Raw genomic sequence first — 21,429 nt, 5'->3', positions numbered from 1 at the left:
GAGTTGGCCTTTTTTCTGATATCAATATCCAGAGTGTAGAGAAGAAGAATGATGGGAATCCTTGGACTTGTTTGAATTGAGTTCCAGAACTTCTAGATTCCTCTAGGGTGCCCAGCCATTCCGAATTCGCCGCATCTTGGTGCCTGGGATATCCACGCCGGCATCTTACCCGACTGTCGCTGTTGCTTGTGAGGCTTCAGGAACGTGAAGGATCCCCCAGTAAGTATGACATCGATATCCTGATCGGGACGAGCCGGCATACCCACAGCATGCCAATTTGAAAATGGGGATTCGAAAGCCGCATCCAAGGCCACCAGAGGCTCACCAAACTATAACTTATCTTGGTCCACGTCTCTTGAGGCTGGTCGAGCTGAAAGTATACTGGGCCGAGTGGCGTAGAATATGGTCATTTTGTTGGAGAAGTGAACATGCGCCAGGGGAGTTCCGGGTAAATTGCACTGCGCTACATTTGCGCATATGGAAGGCAAGAAGTCTGTGGTTTGGTGTCTGCTTCGTCCGCGGGTCTCTCACAGCCAAGATGCCATAGCGGGGGCAGACTCCATTGATTCCAGGCCCACTGAGGGGCATCAGCTTATGGTCAGGATAGGTCGGCATTCACATGTTATTGTCCCATCAGGTGACTGGTGATGTCCCTGTTTATGAAATCCAAATCTTCAAGTCAGATCGCCACAAACTTCGTAAATGTGGCCAGCAAGAAGCGGGGGAGAACGGTACTTCTCATTGCTCACTGGCTCACGGGGGCAATATCAGCCGTGTGAGCACGAGTCGGGATCCAGTGGTTGCGTGCCTCTCCCCTCCCTCTCACCAAGTCCGGCCCTTGTAACAGCGAATCCAGCCGCTGCTCTTGCCGTTGGCCCGCCAAGTGGTCCACACCCAGCCAAGCACTGGGCCGCCGTAGATACCTACTCAGCCTTGTTTCAACACCACCATATTTCGCGCATACACTGACACCAACAACCTTCTTCGCTCCTTTATCTTTTTGTTTCTTTCTCACACTTGACGTGGAGTCGTCCATTCGAGGGAACAGCAGGCCCAGGAGAGTGTTGTCGTCGAGAGAGCCAAGTTGTCGTTCGCTTGTACCCCTTGCAACGCCTTTAAACGGCTGCTGCGCCACCTACTGTCAGAATCTAGACCTCGGAGCTGTAACAAGAGGCAAGAAACTTGCCAAGTTCGAGGACATTCGAGTCGTTCAAGATGGCTTCAAACATGCACGTCTTCGATCCAGCCGGAGATATGACCTTCATTTTGCAAAGTATGGTGTTAAAGGAACCTAGAAAGAGCAGTTCGTTATTGTATGTGAACCTATGGTCGTGTGACCGTCCCTGAGGGCAAGTCACGAGAGGCAGCGTTGACGATCTCCCAGGTCATATAGAAGCTCAACAAGGAAATTTGCGAAAGTTTATATGCGTGTTTCTAGTAAACGATTAATGATGGCCAGCCCAGTTTTCAAAGCCATGCTCAAGCACTGTTTCATGGAGGGAATTACTCTTCGCGCCACGGGGAAAGTGGAGGTCCCACTACCAGACGATGACCCAGTAGCGTTTGCCCTATTGATGGATATCATTCATGGAACGAGAGGCAGGGCACCGCCTCAGATGGATACTCTGTTCTTGACCACTCTTGCAATTTTAGTCGACAAGTACAGGCTTCAGCTCTGTATTGCGACATCGTCGGACGTATGGGTTGATTCTTTGCGGCATGAGATCCCTCAGACCCTGACACCGGACTTGCTTCACTGGCTTTGTATATCTTGGGTGTTTCGTAGACCAATCGAATTCAACATGGTGACGCGAATTGCTGAGAGGGAGAGTCTTGGGCAGGACTTGGATACGTATTCGCAAGCTTTGAATGCGAACCTTCCAATACCACAACGAGTAATAGGTGTGTAAGAATTTTGCCCTGTCATGCACTATTGACTGACACGAATCCAGAGAGTATTCTGTCGAGGAGAATAAAAGCGATTCGGAATTGTTTTGATATTATCGGACGGTACATCGATATGTTGCAACTTTCAGCCCCACGTTGTACCTCGAGTCGCAACGAATCGCACAGGTACACTTGCAATAATGTACTTCTTGGCTCACTCCTGGAAAGTTCGACAAGCTTAGGGCTGTGGCCACCTGCCGATTTACCATATCGAGATCTAAACTTCAAGTTTGTCGCTCATGAGGTGATGCAGATCAAAGTTGTCTCTTTCTGTAGTAAAATGGGCTTTACCAACCAACCTTCTGGATCTCATGGAGTCAAGGCGGAAATTGGAGCGGCTATTGGCAAGGTGAAGACGAGATTTTCTGGACTTCATCTGAAAGATTTCGATTAGCACGGTGAGCAGGAGGGGTACGGCTGGCAGAATTCCCGACGTAACATATATCACACAACCCGGCTTGAATGAAACGCTGAAGCACAGACACGTATGGACGCAGAAAGGACCACTGAAGGTCAGCTACTGGCTGGTGGCGTCCAGGAGGACAAGGGAAAGCTGACATGGCAAAATCGAGCAAGACTCACGTAAACCGAATTTCACCACGCAGACAATCATTGAGGTGCGAGCACCCATGCCTCGATTTATATCTGGCATAAAACAGATAGCTACTCGAGAAATTGAACGAGAAGTGGGCCATCACTTCTACTCATGACCATGGACTCGTTTTCATCTTGCCAGTCCACCGGGTAGGAGAAGCTGTCGGTAGTCCTCCAATAGCAATCCTTCTGAGTTCTTCGCACTAGAAACGAAGCCACTCATATTATTGATCCTGCACCTTGTAAGATGACACAGGCCATTGACTCGGCAGGCGGATAACAATTTGAAGGCACCGATTTCGTGCTTCAGACATTGAATGGAGATGTTGTGAGGAGGTCCAGGATCTGGCCACACTGAAAGAGCATTGGAGACACCTTGAATCATGCTGCCCAGTACCATAGCGTCACACTTTCGATTCTTCTCCAGGAACCTGCTGGACTTGCAGATTGATGTACTGCACTTATTGGGAGATGTATACTTCTGGATCTGCGCCTCCACCCAAGAATACATTTCTGCGATAGTTTGTTCTTTGATAACTCGTATTGCATCTAGAGGTGTCATCAGTCATAGATCCTACCATCAAGTATTCGGACCATACCTAGGGCAACAATGGGAAGGTGGAGAATGTGATCTGTACCAGGAACCTTAACTTCTGTGTCGAATTCGAACCATTCGTCCTCCCGAATTAGAAACTTTGTGGCTCTTTGGAATAAGTCAGCCTTGAGGAAGACCCAGGAGATGGTCAACCACATAAGAACGATGCTGCTGTCTGATTCGTAGTCGAACAAGATGTGGTCAAATTTGTTTGAGAGACGGTTGATCCAGATATCAGTGTAGATCTCAGCGATTTCTTGGGCTTGGTATTTGTCGATGACAATCGAAAGGAGTGCAAGCTGCGGCAACGATACTTCGCGAGGTACACGGCGGCCTCGGCCATGCATGATGGCTAGGAGGATCGTCATGGCAGCAGCATCGTCATCAGGCAGTGGTATCTCAACCTTACCATCTGCTCTAAAGGCTTCTCCTTCCTTGAATCCATGGCCTAACATGGCTTTGAAAACCGGGCTCGCAAGTCCCAGATGCTTGCTAGATACTTGCATGCGAATCTCCGAAGTCTCCGTTTCTCCGAGTCTAAATAAGACGTCAGAAGTTTGCAGAAAGGTGAAAGGGCGCTAACATGTCCTACCCTTTCGATCCATTTGACTTGAACTTTTTTTGAGGGGGCTCTTCATCTTCAGTGGTCACTGAACTCTCTACGACGGCGTTTTGAAAGAGCAAGATCAAATCACCGTCTGGATCGAAGGTCAGAGTTGTTGACGCCATTGGGGCCGTTGATTGGTGAAGTCAAACTTCAATGAGATTGGTGACCCGAGAGATTCGGGTGTCTGACGGTAGGTCTCCTCTCACTCAGGGTGAGATGCTACAGAATGGAAGTTGCTTTGAGGAAGGATTCGAGTTCAGTCAGGCTTTTGGCACTAAGCCCAATAAGGTTGGCTGGCTTAGACTTCTATGCGGGGAGGGAAAGGACTTTTGAAATAGGACAGAGCACGTCTAACAGGTGAATAGAATGCATATTTCCCAATTCCTTGGAGTAAATAAAACAGAAAGGTTACTTGCCTATATGTATCTAGGTCATGTAGGGTCACTTAGCGGGTTACACATCAGCACCAGTGGAGCTGCTTTGTTCACATTGCAAAATGACTCATCGTCCATCCCAAAGCTTGTTTAAAGCGAGATATATGTCCAAATTAGCCAGGGGATTCTTTTCCAGGTGTTCGAGGGTTCATCATTCTCTTCAATACATATGGGATCTGCTTATCTCACACCAGTTCTGGTGCCACTTACTGTCCACAAGGACATCATCTTTCTCACACAAGTACATTTGAAACGGTACATAGAACCTGCTCAAGGTTAATCAGCCGAGATTTAAACATGGCTGGCATTTGTTGACCATATCTTAAATAATGAAATTATCGTTGTCGGACTAACATTAGAACTATATCTCAACCGTCGAGAAACCATTTCAACTGCGATACATGAATACTTTGTACATCGCTCTTCAAATATAAAACATCAAGGTTACAGTTTGTAGACTTTTCAAAGTCATCGTCATACTTTGAGACATGAAAACATTGAAAGTTAGGAAGGGTTTGCTCGTTCGGATTCGGTTAGACTGAAGCTCGCTTACTCCAAAACAAAACAAAACACCGTTGATATAAACATGAAGTATATGCTAGGCAGGAGCAGAAAGAAAATATTCGCTATGTTGAAGACCTGTTTTTCCGTTCTCTTTGCCACTCCCATACTGCACTGCTCAATACCTCTTAGGTGCCAGCTCTGACCAAATTGCTGGTGCATTCCTAAGACACCGGCAATACCGATAGATTGAGACTTAAGACTAGATAAAAACAATCTGATTTATACATAAGATTCATAGAACAGTCTCATAAGCATACAAATGGCCACCTCTTGCGGGAGAGGGCGAACTCAGTGACTGAGCCTGATGCTCGGTCACGTGCAAGCATCTTCCGGACGCTAGCCTCTTCAAGCTAATGTCAGCCTTGTGAAGGGACTTTTTTTATGCGCAACATTTTGAAGCTTCATTGTTGACCCTGCCTCTGGTCAATTGTGCAACATAACACGATTGCAAGATGTCGCATCCAGTTCAGAAGCTTCAGCCTTCCAAATTCCCAACTGGACCGTCGCCAATCACACCCGACCAACGGTACTGGAAGAGTTTTAAACATTCGCAAAGTCTGCCCTGCCAGTCCCCAGTCACTCACATCTCATTCCCACCGCCCTCACGAAACCCTCTACAATCTTCGAACAATGATTTCTTTGTGATTACCGCAGGTACGCGAGTGCAGATCTACTCGATACAGACTCGGAAACTCATCAAGACTATCACCCGATTCTCGGACATTGCGCACAGCGCAGAAATCAGAAGAGATGGACGTGTTATGGTTGCCGGAGACGATTCTGGGAGGATACAAGTGTTTGACATGAAGGAGAGAGCTATTCTGAAGACATGGGACGAACACAAACAGCCAGTCTGGGCGACAAAATTCTCGCCGACCGAAATGACTACCCTCATGAGCGCAAGCGACGATCGCACCGTCAGGTTATGGGATCTTCCAAGCCAGCAGAGCACAGCGACGTTTATTGGACATTCAGACTACGTTAGAAGCGGATGCTTCTTGCCAGGAACAATGTCGAATATGTTAGTGACGGGAAGTTATGATGCGACAGTCAGACTTTGGGATCCTAGGATAGCAACCAAAGCTGCCATGACCTTCAAGCATGCCGCACCAATTGAGGAAGTCCTTCCAATGCCTTCTGGAACCACAATTCTGGCTGCAGCCGACAATCAAATATCTGTACTGGACCTCGTTGCGGGGAAACCGCTACAGCTGCTCAAGAACCACCAAAAGACCGTAACTTCGCTATGCTTGGCTTCGAATGGAACAAGACTTGTCAGTGGAGGACTGGACGGACATGTCAAGATCTTCGAGACATCGCAGTGGAACATTGTTGCTGGTTCTAAATATAATTCGCCAGTGCTTTCCGTCAATGTCATTGCTTCCGGAGCAAGCCAGGAGGATAGACTTCTTGTAGTCGGAATGCAGTCTGGAGAACTATCAATAAAGACGAGGCTCAGGGGAAAGGAACAGGCAGAGGAGCGCCACAAGAAGAAAGAGATGGAGGCACTTCTTGACGGGACCCTTGATGCTTATGATGCGAAGAACAAGAAGAGGAAGAGGGCGGAAGCCATGACGAAGCTGAATAAAGAGGCGCAGAAGTCAGGGCCAGCCGCGGATTCGGCGATACAGAAGATCAATCTTGATGTCGCAAGGAGGACAACCCCGGAGACCGTCTGGGAGAGAGACTTGCGCCAAGGAAGATACGCACATGCTCTCGATGCAGTACTAGACCAACGAAAGCAACCTTCTGCAAAAGTATTCGATGTCTTGCAAGAATTAAGATACCGAAATGCCCTGAAGATCGCGCTGGACGACAGGGACGAGACAACCCTGGTACCGATTTTCAAATGGGTCAGCAAGTATCTTGCATATCCACAATACTCAAAGGTCATCCATGAAGTAGCGGACCTGCTGATTGATCTTTACCGCGAGAGAGTTATAGAGTCGGAAGCAATTGAGAAAAGTTTCAAGGCACTGCACAGGAGCGTCAACACCGAGGCGGAGACCATCCAGCAGATGATACAGACGCAAGGGATGCTGAAGCTGTTATTAGCTCCCAGGCCGTAGGATGCGGTATCTATAGAGTGTTGTATGTTGCATAGCATTGGCGTTTAGGAAAGGTCTTAGAAAGGTCAAAATATGGAGTTGGGGCAATTGATCGAATTTCTGTACCCCGCGTTTTACCCCACATCCGTTATCGCTTTTCGAAAATTTGACATGACTTCCAATGACTTCCAACAACTTTCCTGGCCGACTTCTCCCACTTTGTCAAACATTTTGCTCCTCAAAATGGCTGAGATTGAGGCTCCTCCAATATCCCGCAGAATGCATGATATGACAGACCAAGTTGTCCTTCTAACAGGAATCGGCTGTGTCGGGACTGGCTGGGGAAATGGCGTGGCGATTGCAACTCTCTTTGCCCGGCAGGGAGCAATCATCTTTGGGTGTGACATAAATATATCTGCGGCCGAAACTACCAAATCGCAAATTCTTATGGAAAACCCTAAGACCAATATTACCGTCATGGAAGCAGACTGTACATCCTCCCCGTCCATGAAGTCATTCGTGGACGCCTGTATGAATAAATATGGACGGATAGACATCTTGATCAACAACGTCGGGAGAAGTGAGCCCGGTGACCCTGCATCAACAAATGAAGATCTTTGGGATTCTCAGATGGACGTCAATCTCAAGTCGGTTTACCTGACTTGCCATCTTGTCCTACCCATCATGGCTACTCAACCAACGGGTGGAAATATCGTCAACATCAGCTCGGTGTCTGGACTCCGCTATGTCGGCAAACCCCAAGTGGCCTATTCAACCACCAAAGCAGCAATTCTCTCATTCACACGAACTACTGCTGTAATATACGCCGACAAAGGCGTGAGGTTGAACTCGGTTGTCCCTGGTCTGATCAATACGCCATTGGTTCGGATGCTAGCAAACGAATACGCAGATGGTGATTATGAAGGATATTGCAAAGTAAGGGATGCACAGGTGCCGATGGGTAAGATGGGTAGTGCATGGGATGTTGCGAATGCGGTACTGTTTCTAGCTAGCAAGGAGGCGGGCTACATCACAGGGACGGAGATCATTGTTGACGGTGGTCTCTCTCAGAGCACAGGTAGGGCATGAAAACATTGAGATGAATATTACAATCAAAAGCCTTCCACCCTTGAGCTCCTTGAATGGTGAGAGATATGGGACTTATGTATTTGCCACTATTTTTCACGGCATCGCATTTTGGATACACACTCAAGACCCAAAGGGGGTAGTAATGCGTAGAAACGCACAGAATTCTCCTACTTGTCAATTCCCCATTATATGGACTTCGCAAGAGCCCAATGCGCGCCGGCTTGTTAATGGATTCCAGTCATGCCATACCACCCATTTACCCATCGATTGCATCCACTTTGGTGAAGTAAGCTCATCAACAAGCACCTGGTATTTCCCAATGAAAACCCTTGCAAAAAATTGCTAAGAGTGACAGTCCCTGCGTCTTTGCTCTGGCATGAAATCGTTGATATCCAGCCCACAAAGAGTCTTCTTAGTTCTATCCATTGCGTTTTTGAGATATTCATGAAGCCCGTGCTGATCGAGAGAGTATGTAGCACATATATGAGCACAGAGAGTTCTGATGTCGATTTCTTCAACGGCGGTGGCAAAGTGTTTCGAAACTGCAATCGTAGGACGGTGACTTTTGCCACATGTCCGCTTCTTTAGCCTCCTTGATGAGTACGCCCAACACTAAGGCATCGCAGTTGCTGCGGTGTGTATCACCTATTGGTTTGCCATCTTTTGTGTTCATAGTTTTACACTGAACTCTCAGACCACTGCAGTCAATAGTCATCAATCAGGTTGTGGATTACATCAAGGGCTTTGGAAATCGCAACATCTCGTTTGGTTTGGATGGCATCTATAATTCCTTAGCATTTCTTTTAGTTTTGTTCAGCTAATGATTACTTACCCAGAATTTTGGAAGGTATCAAAAGGCTTTCGGCGTACTTTTGACTCAGATCAGACTCAAGCGACTGGGTATTCTCCATGTATTCGGGGTCTGCTTCACCGTATATCTCCATTGACTTGGTGATTTTCTGGAAGAGAGACGTGTCGCGGAAGACCCAGCTTACCCACAACCATCGTAGAGCCATTGAATGCTGGTAGTCTTCTTGCAAATCATCTCCACGAGAAGAATTTTGCAACCACCTATCTGAGAATAGCTCAATAACCTCATACATTTGATAGTAATCGACCAATGTTGCAAGCTCCGTGAGCAGATGGCATTGGAAGTTAATTTTACGAGGTACCTGCCGCGTTCGGCCATGAATGATGTTCAGCAGGATGACCATCGCATCCGGATCGTCGTTGGAGAGAGGTACCACCACTGACTGTGCTACCCTAAGAGCTGCGCCTTCCTTGAAATCTGGACCAAGCATGCGGTGAAACACAGGTGACACCACAGACAGGACCTTCGAGCTGACCCGCATGTGTACCTCCGTGACGAGATGCAGCCTGCTGGTCGGGGGTGCGCGAATCCGATCGTTCTCTGTTGCCATTGTGTAGCCTGGCAGTTCAGTTTCGATGTCAACCTCCATGTGCCCAACTAGCTTAGGGACAGTGCCATCATCGCAGTCGTAGCCTTTCATTTCGACATCTTCGAGTTCAGCGTTGTGTTCTTTTGTGGTTTCGTTCTTAGAGATGAGCGTGTCAGAATTAGTAGGATGTCGCCCTCGACGTCAAAGATGTGCAATTCATCGGCAGGTGAGGGCCACGTTGGAGGCAAGGCAGTGGCCATAACTGCAAATGCTGGGAGAGCTCCGTGAAGGAATCAAGAACGAAGTCGTGTATGATGGATGGTTGATGCTTCGATATCTGGAGCGGTCTGCGGCAATATGTCTCTGTCGCTTAACCTCACAGCTCCCAGCTGAAGTATAGGTGCGGGTATAGTGGGTGACTTTATTGACACTTAAGGTGAATACTTTCTTCACTGACTACATGCTAGTCCCCGAAAGTGAATATCAAAGCTGGCAGACCAAGTAATATTACCAATTCTCCAGAAGCCTCTTATAAAGATTGAGACATTCCATATCGAAGACAGCAGAAAGTTTTGGCTCGGAAATTCCATACCTGACTTGTCAATTAGCAGTTGTGAACCTTTGTTGACATTAAAGATAAGGGAGCGCGCCAAAGATGATGGAGGGACTCATTAGCGAGAGAGGTGCTCCAGCTGAACCCGATGTCAACACCGATTTTTCTCCTTCTCTATCCAGAAGGCTATGCTGCTTCTAATGCTTAATCATAGCTCCAAGTGAGAACAATGTTATAATTTCCAAACTCGTCTCGATCTACTACCCCCTTGATGCATTTCGCGACAATTGCACCTGATTGGGCACCGCCCTGGCGAGAATCCCAGTCCGGCCAAGGATCTTTCACAGCGAAGCGAGGTTGTGCTGACAGGAGGCTGACGTCCATTCCCACTAGAACTCAATCCTTTCGTGCTGAGTTACTCAAATTGAACTCCATTCCTTTTGAATTCCAAGTCCGACAACACTCAATTGGGAACCTACGGCCAGCTTCACAATGGCAGAACCAAACCCTTTCAAGATATCCGTCTCCGATGACCTTCTCTCCTTCATCACCCAGAGAGTGACCACAGCTCGCCTTCCCCCAGGAATAGACCTCCCCGCTTCAGAAGCATGGTCACACGGCGTCCCAGAACCCGTCATGTCCAGATTACAACAATACTGGGCAAATAAATACGACTGGCGAGCCGTAGAAGCAAGAATCAATTCCCAGCTAAAAATGTTCACTCTTCCCATCAACCATGAGGGTGAGGAACTAACGATGCATTTCGTCCATCATCGGTCGTCACGTGAAGGTGCCATCCCTCTATTGTTCCAGCATGGCTGGCCGGGAAATTTCTTGGAAGTTGAGAAGATCATTGATGATTTGGTGGAGCCGAAGGAGGAGGGGAAGCAGGCGTATCATGTTGTTGCGCCTAGTTTGCCAGGATTCGTGTTCTCGGAGATGTCGAAGAGACCGGAGTTTGGATTGGGTGATATAGCGCATATGGAGCATAAATTGATGACTGCTTTGGGTTATGAGAGATACATGGTACGTACAGACGCATGGCTCCCTGAATGCCTGAGGTTTTTACAATGGATGAACTTTGTCTCCATTCGTTCTGGTATATTATTTATTGACCCAGACATAGGGCCAAGGAGGCGATTGGGGATCAATAATAGTCCGTGCGGTTGGGAAATTATACCCAGAGCACTGCGTGGCAGTCCATGTGAATATGGTTATCTCCGGTCTGCCACCATGGACAAGTCCTCTCACTTTCATACGGTTTATCGCCTGGGCAATATGGCAGGACAAATCCAAAGATGGTAGTCTGTTCGGAAGAATGATGTGGTGGCAAAAGGAAGAGAATGGTAGAAGATCTATCCTGATTTCGCTTTTTTCTTTTCCTCTTCATTCTCGAGATATCCGGAAATCGTATTTCGCTCACTGGTCCAGTGGGGGTCCGTGGAATAACCTCATACTGATGATATTTACCAGGTTACATGGAAATTCAAGGCACAAAGCCACAAACGCTTGCCTATGCCCTCGTCGATTCTCCATTGGGTATGCTAGCTTGGATCCGAGACAAACTCGAGCATCTAGTCGACGACGACTTTAACTGGAACGAAGAGGACCTTATTACTTGGGCCATGGTACATATATCCTTCACCTCATCCTCCCATCATATCCGTTTCCTGTTCTGTCCTACTTCTAACTACTTCTCTTTGTTATTTTCTTCGCGAAACTCATACTAATATTCACTTTCTAAATTAAGCTCTACCTCATCCCCGGCACAGCAGGCCACTCCACAATTTACAAAAACAGCAAAGAACCACTTCTCACCTCCCAAAAAGAATACATGACAACCCCCCTCCCCAAATCCGTCGATTTCGGCGCTTCTATATTCCCAAAAGGTATGTCCCCTTCCATCCCTCGTTTTCTCCCCTCGCCCTCACCTCTCCTTCTCCTTCCCCCCCACCTCATACCCCTCATCCCATCCCAAACTAACCTTTCATCCACAAAGACGTCCTCAACATCCCCCGCTTCTGGGCCTCCAGCACCGTCTCCCCCAACATAATCTTCTGGCGCACTCACACCCAAGGCGGACATTTCCCCAGCCTCGAGAAACCAGCTGAGCTCATAGCTGATATTCGGGAGTTTACGAGTCTTGTGGATTTGGATAAGAGGGCGGGCTTGGTGAGGGCGGGGAATTTGGTGAGGTTTTGATGCCATTAGATGGGAGGAGACGGAGGGTCTGAGGAAGGGGGGAAAGATTGGATGGATTGAAATTCTAGTTTTGATGGTTTTGATTTTGTCACATTCGAAGCAGTTGAGTGTGAGGAAATATCCTTGACTTTTAGGGCATGAGTAGAAAAGTGGTATGTGGAGAGTGAACCATTGCAATAGTCCGGTATCAAACCTCATACTTATGAAGAGGATCGAAAATGTTGATCTTACCGCACGCTAGCATTATGGGACTATAAAATTCTGACTCTGGAGATGACGATAGGCAAAACTTTTGGTTCTGTTTCCTATGCTGCATACTATGCTTTTGAGACGTAGTCCTGTTGCTGTAGTCTCTGTTTTCAAATGTTCGCTTAGCACCTAGATTCCATGCACTTCTCGTGTATCAAACACCATATCCTACCAGATGACCCTCAAAAATCATTCACAATCCAAAATCAGCACTCCAAACACCATCCCCTCCCTCTCAGCCTAATCCATAATATCCTTAGCACCCGGAACAACCCTCCAACACCAACCACACCAACTCCTCGCCCGTCCTTCTTGCTCCCTAACCAAGAATTTCCCCACGTCTTTCTCATCCCCCCATTCAGGTACACACGCACCCACTCTCACCATCCTTACCAACTTCTTCTTCACTACGCCTCCAATCCCCTCGATCTCATGCCTCGCATAGCCCGGACCCATTTGTCCACTCCTCTCACTACTAATGCTGCCATTCGCACTCCCAGGACTAGAAGCAGGCGACGCGTCACGGCTGTTACTGTCAATCTCGCGAGCATCTTCAGCATCACAGTCGATCTCTGATTCGACTTCTCGAGCAGCAATACATTCTCCTCCGCGGCCGCACGGGACGCCGCGATTGCCTTCGCCGATTCCGACGCCGAGACCACCGAGGGAGGGTAGGTATCGTGTGCGCCATTTCCAAATGCTTTCGTATTCGTTATCAGCACTGCGGAGGCTGCGACCGCAGGGTTGGCAGAGCCAGACGCCTTCGGTAGGACAGGCACAGATTTTCTGCTTGAGTGCCTCAGTGGCGATGGGATTTGATTTGACGGGAGTTTCTTGTGCTGGGGTGGCTGTGTTCAGGCCTGAGATAAGGGAGGAGAGCGGAGCTTTGGAGCATGCTTTACAGATGCGACGGTGCCGATGACGGAGGAGAACTGGAGCTGGGGGCTTGATCGTGCAATTCTGTGACTTGTTAGTCTCTATAATTCGCTCCGTCTTTGCCTTCTTTTTGTCCATCATCTTCAATGTGCTGGATCGGAGAGAAACATACTCTGCAAACAACTTTCGAGCACCTCCTACATTCCCCCACCATATCTCTAGCACAGTCCCCAAACTTTCCAGCTCCCGAACCGACTATGCCACCTTCAACGAAATACCAATCCGCAGCTCTGGCTCTATAACGAAATGTATGTTCAGGATCAAGCTCTACATCTTCGTTCTCGCAGTGTAGAGTGGAAGAGATGAGTTTGGTTCGGAACTGGAGGAGGTTGACGCGTACTTGACGGCAAGTGGAAGACAGTGCATCAAGGGTGTTGAGATCGATATGTGATGCGATAGACATTATGATTCTGTATTGGCAACATTAGCATTGGTTCATTGTCAAAATCCGTTGTACAACAACTGCCAAGTAGATAGTCATATGAGGAGCATCAATGGTGATAACTCACGGATAACACCCCAAAGCCTCAGTAATCGGCAGATTCTTGTTCGGATTATCTCTCTCTTTCTGCTCAGTTCGAACTCCAGATCCCGCATTCCGAATCCCGTTTACAGTTCCAGACTCCGTGGCCCCAGCATTAATATCCAAACGCCTCAAAACGCCCGCATATCCCCTGTCATGATGTGCCATCCAGTGCGCCGCATGTCCATTTCCCAACTGCAACTCTGGGGGCTCGGCCTCATCCTCAAGATCTAGGAAGACGACCATGTTGTTGGCTTGACAGAGACTGAGGTTGAATGACGACAGCAGCTGAAAGATATGGACTTGAAGCCGAAGAACAAAGCACAAGAGGAAATGAGGAACGAGAGAACTGGATTGAAGGGCCCATTGAAGCTGCAAGCAGCGTGGAATCAATGGAAGAGTGCAAAATGAAATGAAAGGAAGAGGAGAGGAGGAGTTGAGTGTTGACGTTGCGATGATAAGTCTAGGGAAGTGAGGCAATGCACGGGATGAAGGTGATACGGGAACCGAAGCGGGCAGCTGGAATCCACTTTTGCGGGGTCTGCTGATAGGTGAGGGGTTCCACGTTCGAGACCTGAGCGAACCTGGAAGGTCCACGAGTGATCTCTTGGTGTGTCACATAACACGAGACGCGCGGTATGGATCTATGGATGAGGTGATTGTTATATTGACCAAAGGCAGAAACAAACCTAAAAAATGCCTCACGCGTGTAGTGGTGTTTTATGAGAAGCATATTTGGCTGATTTGTACCTATCTTGTGATCCAAAGCTGGACCACCTCTGTGGATGCTGAAATCTTGGCTTCATGGGCCGACTTCCGTTAGTGCGATCTGATAAGAAGAAATGGATTCCAGGACATAGCTAAAGATGGATCTATTTGCCTGCATGACTCGTATCCTTGGAATGAAGATTCTTTGATGCGGAAGAATATTTGAAGACGTGTAGTAGTCCTGTCGATATCGAGTGTCGCACTGTATGTTGGAACATCGATGCAGCAGATACTCACTTGAAGTGGGTTTGACGTAAGCACTAAGTTGATACGTACTGCTCGTGTGCCACGACTTGGACTGCATGGCAGTGCGAAAGCTAGGCTTGGCCCATTACTGAGCTGTGAAAATGAGGATATTTGGGAGCTGTGGTAGCACTTCTCTGCAATAATATAACACGTTCGAACTCAATATCGATTCCTACGTGTCCACCAGTAGTTGTTCTTCCTCTTCCTCAACAGTCGTAGCCTGCCTATTTCTTCTGGACCCTCTGTCCTCTCTCCTAACCCTCAGACTCTCCCATTCAGCCCATACTCTCGAAGCCTGGTTGAAGTAGTGGCATAACATGCCAGCAAGAAATCCAACGCCGTCATTCTTGAAAGCAAGAAGAAATCCAACTGTCATAAACATGACTGTCCACCTTTCCTTTCGCTCTTCATCTGATAGCGTCCGTTGATGCTTCAACCCTTGCCCTTCCGAGTGTTCGCTCTGTGAACTGTCCGAAACTTCCCATAAATCTCTCGCCCCGTTGTTCAAACTTTCCCCTACTTTGGCCAGTTCCAAGCCAGCGGCCAAAACCATTATACCCAAAAGACCTTTCGGGTACTCTCGCAAAAGCCCGATCAAACTTTCCCCAAACAAAAGACCCAAGATGATCTTGAACGATCCGAGAAGAATAATGCTCGCACCACTTCGAGCCCCGAATCTATACTGCGCTGCCAGCCCACCAGATCCATGACAGACTGGCATGGCACCGAACCAGCCACCTATCAGATTCATCACAGCAACACTGATGCCGATTTCAGTCACCCCAGGGGTTGGAATATTAGGTAGGAGGTCGGCTGAGAGATAGGTAACGGCAATGACAGAGTTCAGAGTCGTCAGAGGGATCTGGCCAAGACCAGCATCCAATGCACCTGTCTTGAACGCTGTCCAGGATGGTGCAAGTATCGTCGGGTGCCATACCCTGAACGATGGAATATTGCGAGCGCCAGCTGTGAAGAGTGATAGTACCAGACCAAGAAGGAATATCAGTAAAGCATATGGCACCTTTCGCATCTTCTGCGTGGCAAGTAAGGTAATAAAGGCGAACAATGCCCATATTAGATTATCCTCTGCGCTGGGAGTAGTCCATCCAAGAGGTTGAAGAAGAGTGGTTCCAGCAGAGAGTACGAGAGAGAGACCGGCTCCAACTTGGATACCTTTCACGACAGGGGTGGGTATCACTCGCGTAAACCATCTCAGTAGCCCAGTGACGCTGAATAGAAAGACGAAACCGGACGTCGTAAAACCTGCAGATACTGTTTCCTCAATGGAGAACTTTCTGGCGATAGCAACAGCAGCGATTGCCTAGCTTAAAGTAAGCTCATATGATCTTTTCCCATGAGCATGTATTTGAAGCAGAAATATTACCTTCATAGGCTGCACAGGCAGTGGGATACCAAAAGCAACACCAGTAAATATATTCCAAAGGCCTGAAAATACCAGGGTAGTGGAAAGTGATATTGAATTGTTGACAGCCAGGGCTATCATGAGTGGGAGCAGTGTCCCGAGATCGCCCAGCGATCCGGATATTTCGGAAAGAGGAGACTTGCGAAAGGTAGCGACATTATTAGTGTGTAGACGACGAATATTTGCGAAAGCCATTCTTTGGACTTTGTCTTGGTGTCTTCAGGCCGTGAGAGAAGCGTTTCGAGGCATGAGGGCAGAAGTGGGAGGAGTGAAGGGGATATCAATATCGAGGGCTGGGATGAAGTCGATGAGTAAATCTACTTCGGATAATGAAATGAAAAAAAGAGGCGACAAGGGAATGCTAATTAGGAAGTAGGAAGAGAAGAGAGCACGCCCAAATGGGACTTTATAGGATTATTCAGACTGATGACAGGGCATCGCTGGTCATGGGAGCCGGAGATCTTCATGCCACTTCCACTCGGGCCCGAGAAGCTTGAAGTGGGGCAGGGGCGGATAGACCCGCAAATTCAATCGCGTCGCGTCAACGCGTGCCAAAAGTACTGTACCTATCCAAGCTCCACATCCTTTCCATTTCCACTTCCACTTTCCAACCTCTTCATCCCTCATACTTCACACTTCTCCGACCAAACATGAACACTTTCTCTATATGATTATTTGACATTTCTCCTGGGAAGTCTGCACTAATTCACAGCATACATCCTACGAAATATCACTAAATCTTACGATGTCTTCGACCCGAGAATCTTCGCCAGCCAGCGAGTCTGGGGCCATGTCGCCGCCTCAATTGACGCCAAATTCCAAGGTCAAAGCTATGCTAGCTGCCTTTGATGCAGACTCGGACGATGAGAGTGTATCAGGGCCTGCGAGACCCAAATCAGTAACTCTGGTGGCTAATACAACACCATCGAAGTCAACGAGCAGCGAAACAATCGACACAGAAAAATCGAAGGAGCATAGGGCGGTGGACAGTCCTTCTGATGATGATGACGATGAAGATATCTTTCGCCCAAAGGGACGAGTAGCTGCTATGATGCAGGCCAATGAGGATGATTCCGAGGAGGATCAATCGTCGGCGGAAACAGCGAGAGAACGCGTCAAGAAGATGCTTATGGCGAAGAGCAAATCACCCGAACCAGCTACAAATACCGAAGACTTGGACGGAAGTGACGAGAATGATGCACCAGTTGTCTCACGGAAACGGAAGTTACGCGTTGTGCGTCAGGATACTCCCAACTCAAGCCCTCCTCGTCGTTCCGCGTCGCCAAGCTTATTCGTTTCGCCAGCAAAATCTTCTCGAGATGCAGATGCTGGATCCGACTCGGACGTGGAGTTGCCAGAAGCTGGTAATGCCCGGTTCATGGCTCTCGTTGAGAAGAAGAGACAGGAACGTCTGGCCAAAGAAGCTGAGGCTGCAGAAGAGAAGGCGAAGAGGGCAGAGGAGAAGCAGCGTTATACCCAGGCACTGGAGGATGAAGATGGTGTTGAGGATAGCGAAGGAGAGAGACGACTCACACAGTCCTCACGCCCAAACCGCAAAGCCAGCAAGAAAGCCCTCGAAGAGATGCACCGAGAGACACAGCGCTTGAGTCGAAATCAACAGTTGGCACATTACGCAACTACCAAGAAGAAGTTTACGAAAGCAGACTTTTTCGCCAAGTTCATAAAACAGCCGAAAATGGAAGAGACTTCAGAGCCTGCTCGACATACAAGCTCAAGTTCTCCTGCTCCACAGTCTGACGTCGAGACCAAGGACACACCACCAACTTCTCCAGCATCCCCCGGCCCCAATACCGAGAAAGACTCCCTGCCATCAAATCTTACAACGCTAGTAGCAGCCATGGACAATGATGCCGAAGAGTTGCCCTCGCTTGAAGAGGCCTTGGTCAAAATCCAATCATCATCGCCACCAACAAAGCTTGGTAAGGGAAAAGGAAAGGATGTTGAGGAACCAGGACTGGAAACTGAGTTGTCGAAGTCAAGATTCAAACAGCGGTCAATTCGCGTGCGAGTACCAAAGCTTACTGATCGTAAAGCTTCTCCTTTGGATGAATCGGACAGCGACCTCGAAATTCTCTCAGTGAAGCCAGTTAGCAGGAAAGAGAAAATGGATTCTATCTTCGATCGCGTACCAGCAAAGCTCGCCAAGGAATCTCATTCTCTGCATGCGCTCCGAATGTTAGCACAAGTCACTTCTCCCGGCAAACAAAGTTCTGGACGAAACTATGGACGAAACAAGAAGCCATCAATGACAACAATAGAAATGCAGATGTCCCTTCAACAACGCGCCAGACAACAAGCCACTCGCGAGAGAGAGGAGCGTTTGCAAGCGTTGCGAGAGAAAGGTGTCATAATTCAGACTGCCGAAGAGAGAGAACGGGAGGCAGCTGAGGTCGATGATATGGTTGCCAGGGCCCGACTGGAGGGCGAGCAAATCGCGAAGCGAGAGAAAGCGGCAGCTAAGAAAGAGAGAAAGGCAAATGGAGAAGCTGATCCTCTCGGAGAAGACAGCAGTGATGATGAAGATTGGCAAGAGTCAAAAGAAGTTCCTGAGGACGACGAGGTCTCTCTCTCGGGCTCAGAAGAAGAGGTCGACGAGGAAGAGGAGGAGCTTGTAGGAAGCGGCGAGGAGGAAGATCAGATGGAGCTCGATGGAGAAGAGCTGGACACCAAACCCGCCAACGCCATGTTCGATAATGAAGCTGATGAGACTGATGACGATGAAGCAGAAGCTGAAGCCAATCTTTCTATCGACGAGGAGATGGCTGATGACGGGGATGCGGAGGATGAGGAAGAGGAAGAGTTCGCTTTGAATCAGAAGACTCGAAGATCCCGGAATGCGAATGTCATTTCTGACGACGAGGATGAAGATGAGGAAGAACAGGAGAAACAAACTCCGGTGGCACCCGAAATCTACTCTCCGCTTCAAATGAGTACAAAGTCTCCCATGGCGCCAAATTCAGTTCTCCGATCTGCTACCAAAACCTTCATTCCTGGCCTGACAGTCGCCGGTCCAGCTGGCCTTGGTCTGACACAGATCTTCGCAGGTACTATGGATGATAGTCAGGCTTTCGGACCTTCTCCAACTGCAATGGACGCCGAATCGCAGCAAGTTGAATCAAACCAGGACTCTCTTGCTTTCTTAAGACGACTTAGAGCTCCAGATCTGCCACCATTCGTTCCAACCTTCGAGGAAGATACCCAAGATGCGGACATGATGAACCAATCTCAAGTCAGCCATATTCCGGAATCACAGCCAGCAGAAGAAACCCAGAGCCAAAATATTCAACTTCATCTCTCTCAATCACAAGTCCACGAGTTTGATAGCTTGGTACACGATACTCAGATGTCCCAGATGTTCGAAGCTACCCAGGATGTTGGTTTCCAGCATATGACTCCCATTAAGGGCAGATTCTTGGAGGCACCACCTTCCACCGTCGATACTGTTATTCTTGAGCCAACTGCTCTGCCCGAGACCATGGATGAGACCCCGATCGTGAAGAAGAAAGGCAAGCTTCGCCAAAGAGCCCATATTGCCACCTTTTCTGATGAGGAAGATGCTGGTGAACAAGAGGAAGCCGTCGAGGAGGATGACTTTGATCTCACTGCAAATGCCTTCGATGTCATGCGGAAGGGATCAAAGAAGAAAGTGGAGAAGAAGGTCGAGGAGGACTTCGACAAGAAGAAGAGCAAGGCGAAGGAGATGGTCAACGAGCAAGCCGAAGAGTCCGAAGATGAGTATGCTGGATTAGGAGGCGCAAGTGATGATGAGAGTGGTGCCGAAGACGATGCGTTCGTAAAAGAAATGATCAATGATGAGGGCGGCGAGCACTTTGACGCTGGCAAGCTTGCTGCAATTCATGCGTGAGTAGCTCTGAATCCTCCAAAGGAAGAAACCAATTAACAATTCTTAGTGATCGAGAAAGAGTAAACGATGAGAAACAAATCGAAAAGCTCTACAAAGACATTACCAACGGAATGCTTCGTCGCAAGCGTGGTGCAGATTATGATCTCTCCGACTCCGACGACGGAGGCGAAGCCCGACAACGCAGAAAGCGCAAGGAATTTGCCAGAATGCGGAAAGCCCTTCTCGCCGACGAAAGAATTGGCAAGATCGCCGAAAACCCGAAGAGGCAAGCCTTCTTGCGTGCTATCGAAGACCGTGGTAGTGAAGACGAGATGGATTTCCTCGAAGACTTCCGTGAACAAGAAGAAGGAACCGACTCTCAGTCTCAATCCCAAGGTGAAGGTGCACCACATAGCGTCCCCGACAGCCAGCCAACCTCCATGGGCCCTCCTAAGCGCAAGCACTCAGACGAGACATCATACATCCAGAACAGGCTCCCTCCTCATCTCCGCCGCACCAAGCCGAACAAAAAACCATCCAACCTCTTAGAAATCCGAGAATCCCTCTCCTCTCTCATCGAAGAGCCCAATTCAGTGATGGCACCTGAAGATTCTGGCACCGAGTCCGAAGACGAGCTCGAAATCGAAGGCGAAGAAGATCTTGGCCCAAGTAAAGAGAAGAACAAAGAGAATCGCGATCCATTCGCCCTTCGCCGAACAAACGTCGCCATTGTCGACCGCATCTCACTCAAGCGCGCGTCATCAAGCTCTATCTCTAACAGCACCAAGCTCGCCTTCGCCGTCTCATCCTCCACTTCAGGCTTCAAAGTCCCGGCTCTGCTCCGACGCACTACAACGAATAACAGTATCGCTTCAAGTACGAGTTCGAGTGTGAGTGGTGGGATGTCTGGCATTGAGCGGATGGCTGGTGGCGGAAGTGGCAATGATGGCGTGAAGAGGGGCGGAGGGAAGAATAGTGGTGTTAATTATTTTGCGAGGGAGAGTGAGCGGAGGGCGGCGGTGGTGAAGACGGAGAAGAGGAGGGAGATGAAGATGGTCAAGGGGGCGAAGGATAGGAGGAAGGTTGTTGGTGGGTTGTTTGGGGGTGGGAAGTTTGAGTGATTGAAGGAGTTCTTGTCGCGGTATATGGTTGAGGTGATTAGCGTGCTATAGTTGGGCGTTCCGGCTGGGATTTGGTTTGGATCGGCGTTTAGTGTGAGTCAAGGGCTGGTATAGAACTGTGGAGTTCAAATGAGGTTGATAGGAAATGAAATATTGATGCGCTCAAACCTTATACAAAGTTTTGTTTACAGTGAAGCGAGATCGTCTAGCGAGGTTGTTTCTTGGCGACGTCTTGCGGCGAAGTGAGTTCTCCATTTCGGAACAC

At 48.5% G+C, this 21,429-nt stretch overlaps 9 protein-coding genes across 10 annotated transcripts; 5 read left to right on the top strand and 4 right to left on the bottom strand.

Moving 5' to 3' along the window:
- Positions 1–1,215: 1,215 nt before the first annotated feature.
- On the top strand, positions 1,216–2,341 carry ONS95_003068 (uncharacterized protein; the record flags this gene model as incomplete). The annotated part of the gene is made up of 3 exons (XM_058496355.1): positions 1,216–1,313; positions 1,385–1,902; positions 1,953–2,341. The coding sequence occupies 3 exons, from the start codon at positions 1,216–1,218 to the stop codon at positions 2,339–2,341; spliced, it is 1,005 nt and encodes a 334-aa protein (XP_058353606.1).
- Positions 2,342–2,671: 330 nt separating this feature from the next.
- Positions 2,672–3,865, bottom strand: ONS95_003067 (uncharacterized protein; the record flags this gene model as incomplete). The annotated part of the gene is made up of 3 exons (XM_058496354.1): positions 2,672–3,090; positions 3,141–3,673; positions 3,729–3,865. The coding sequence occupies 3 exons, from the start codon at positions 3,863–3,865 to the stop codon at positions 2,672–2,674; spliced, it is 1,089 nt and encodes a 362-aa protein (XP_058353605.1).
- A 1,328-nt stretch (positions 3,866–5,193) lies between these two features.
- Positions 5,194–6,810, top strand: ONS95_003066 (uncharacterized protein; the record flags this gene model as incomplete). Its single annotated transcript, XM_058496353.1, has 1 exon — positions 5,194–6,810. The coding sequence occupies one exon, from the start codon at positions 5,194–5,196 to the stop codon at positions 6,808–6,810; it is 1,617 nt and encodes a 538-aa protein (XP_058353604.1).
- A 222-nt stretch (positions 6,811–7,032) lies between these two features.
- On the top strand, positions 7,033–7,878 carry ONS95_003065 (uncharacterized protein; the record flags this gene model as incomplete). The annotated part of the gene is made up of 1 exon (XM_058496352.1): positions 7,033–7,878. One exon carries the CDS (start codon positions 7,033–7,035, stop codon positions 7,876–7,878), a length of 846 nt encoding a protein of 281 aa, XP_058353603.1.
- A 704-nt stretch (positions 7,879–8,582) lies between these two features.
- ONS95_003064 (uncharacterized protein) lies at positions 8,583–9,389 on the bottom strand (the record flags this gene model as incomplete). The annotated part of the gene is made up of 2 exons (XM_058496351.1): positions 8,583–8,659; positions 8,711–9,389. The coding sequence occupies 2 exons, from the start codon at positions 9,387–9,389 to the stop codon at positions 8,583–8,585; spliced, it is 756 nt and encodes a 251-aa protein (XP_058353602.1).
- A 772-nt stretch (positions 9,390–10,161) lies between these two features.
- On the top strand, positions 10,162–12,326 carry ONS95_003063 (uncharacterized protein). Of its 2 annotated transcripts, XM_058496349.1 has the most exons (5): positions 10,162–10,857; positions 10,958–11,177; positions 11,305–11,459; positions 11,582–11,720; positions 11,831–12,326. In XM_058496349.1, the coding sequence occupies exons 1-5, from the start codon at positions 10,324–10,326 to the stop codon at positions 12,031–12,033; spliced, it is 1,251 nt and encodes a 416-aa protein (XP_058353600.1). In that variant the 5' UTR covers positions 10,162–10,323; the 3' UTR covers positions 12,034–12,326. The 2 variants fall into 2 exon arrangements, with proteins under 2 accessions (XP_058353600.1, XP_058353601.1); XM_058496350.1 differs by having other exon boundaries at positions 10,958–11,459.
- A 196-nt stretch (positions 12,327–12,522) lies between these two features.
- ONS95_003062 (uncharacterized protein) lies at positions 12,523–13,987 on the bottom strand (the record flags this gene model as incomplete). Its single annotated transcript, XM_058496348.1, has 3 exons — positions 12,523–13,242; positions 13,331–13,628; positions 13,728–13,987. 3 exons carry the CDS (start codon positions 13,985–13,987, stop codon positions 12,523–12,525), a joined length of 1,278 nt encoding a protein of 425 aa, XP_058353599.1.
- Positions 13,988–14,927: 940 nt separating this feature from the next.
- On the bottom strand, positions 14,928–16,373 carry ONS95_003061 (uncharacterized protein; the record flags this gene model as incomplete). The annotated part of the gene is made up of 2 exons (XM_058496347.1): positions 14,928–16,076; positions 16,140–16,373. The coding sequence occupies 2 exons, from the start codon at positions 16,371–16,373 to the stop codon at positions 14,928–14,930; spliced, it is 1,383 nt and encodes a 460-aa protein (XP_058353598.1).
- Positions 16,374–16,629: 256 nt separating this feature from the next.
- On the top strand, positions 16,630–21,393 carry ONS95_003060 (uncharacterized protein). The gene is made up of 2 exons (XM_058496346.1): positions 16,630–20,060; positions 20,111–21,393. The coding sequence occupies exons 1-2, from the start codon at positions 16,924–16,926 to the stop codon at positions 21,162–21,164; spliced, it is 4,191 nt and encodes a 1,396-aa protein (XP_058353597.1). The 5' UTR covers positions 16,630–16,923; the 3' UTR covers positions 21,165–21,393.
- Positions 21,394–21,429: the final 36 nt, after the last annotated feature.

The sequence above is a fragment of the Cadophora gregata genome (genome assembly GCF_030347475.1).
Source record: "Cadophora gregata isolate MNR1 chromosome Unknown scaffold_12, whole genome shotgun sequence".
NCBI classification, from domain to species: Eukaryota; Fungi; Ascomycota; class Leotiomycetes; order Helotiales; family Ploettnerulaceae; genus Cadophora; species Cadophora gregata.
The sequence above is the reverse complement of the archived record's forward strand: the minus strand, read 5'-3'. Positions and strand labels throughout refer to the sequence as shown.

What these genes read in the sequence shown, in the direction of transcription:
- ONS95_003063 (XM_058496349.1), top strand. Translation starts at nt 10,324, where the DNA reads ATGGCAGAACCAAACCCTTTCAAGATATCCGTCTCCGATGACCTTCTC. An exon ending in TGGGTTATGAGAGATACATG is followed by an intron (nt 10,858 to 10,957) that starts GTACGTACAGAC and finishes ACCCAGACATAG; the next exon opens with GGCCAAGGAGGCGATTGGGG. An exon ending in ACCTTATTACTTGGGCCATG is followed by an intron (nt 11,460 to 11,581) that starts GTACATATATCC and finishes TTCTAAATTAAG; the next exon opens with CTCTACCTCATCCCCGGCAC.
- ONS95_003060 (XM_058496346.1), top strand. Translation starts at nt 16,924, where the DNA reads ATGTCTTCGACCCGAGAATCTTCGCCAGCCAGCGAGTCTGGGGCCATG. An exon ending in AAGCTTGCTGCAATTCATGC is followed by an intron (nt 20,061 to 20,110) that starts GTGAGTAGCTCT and finishes AACAATTCTTAG; the next exon opens with TGATCGAGAAAGAGTAAACG.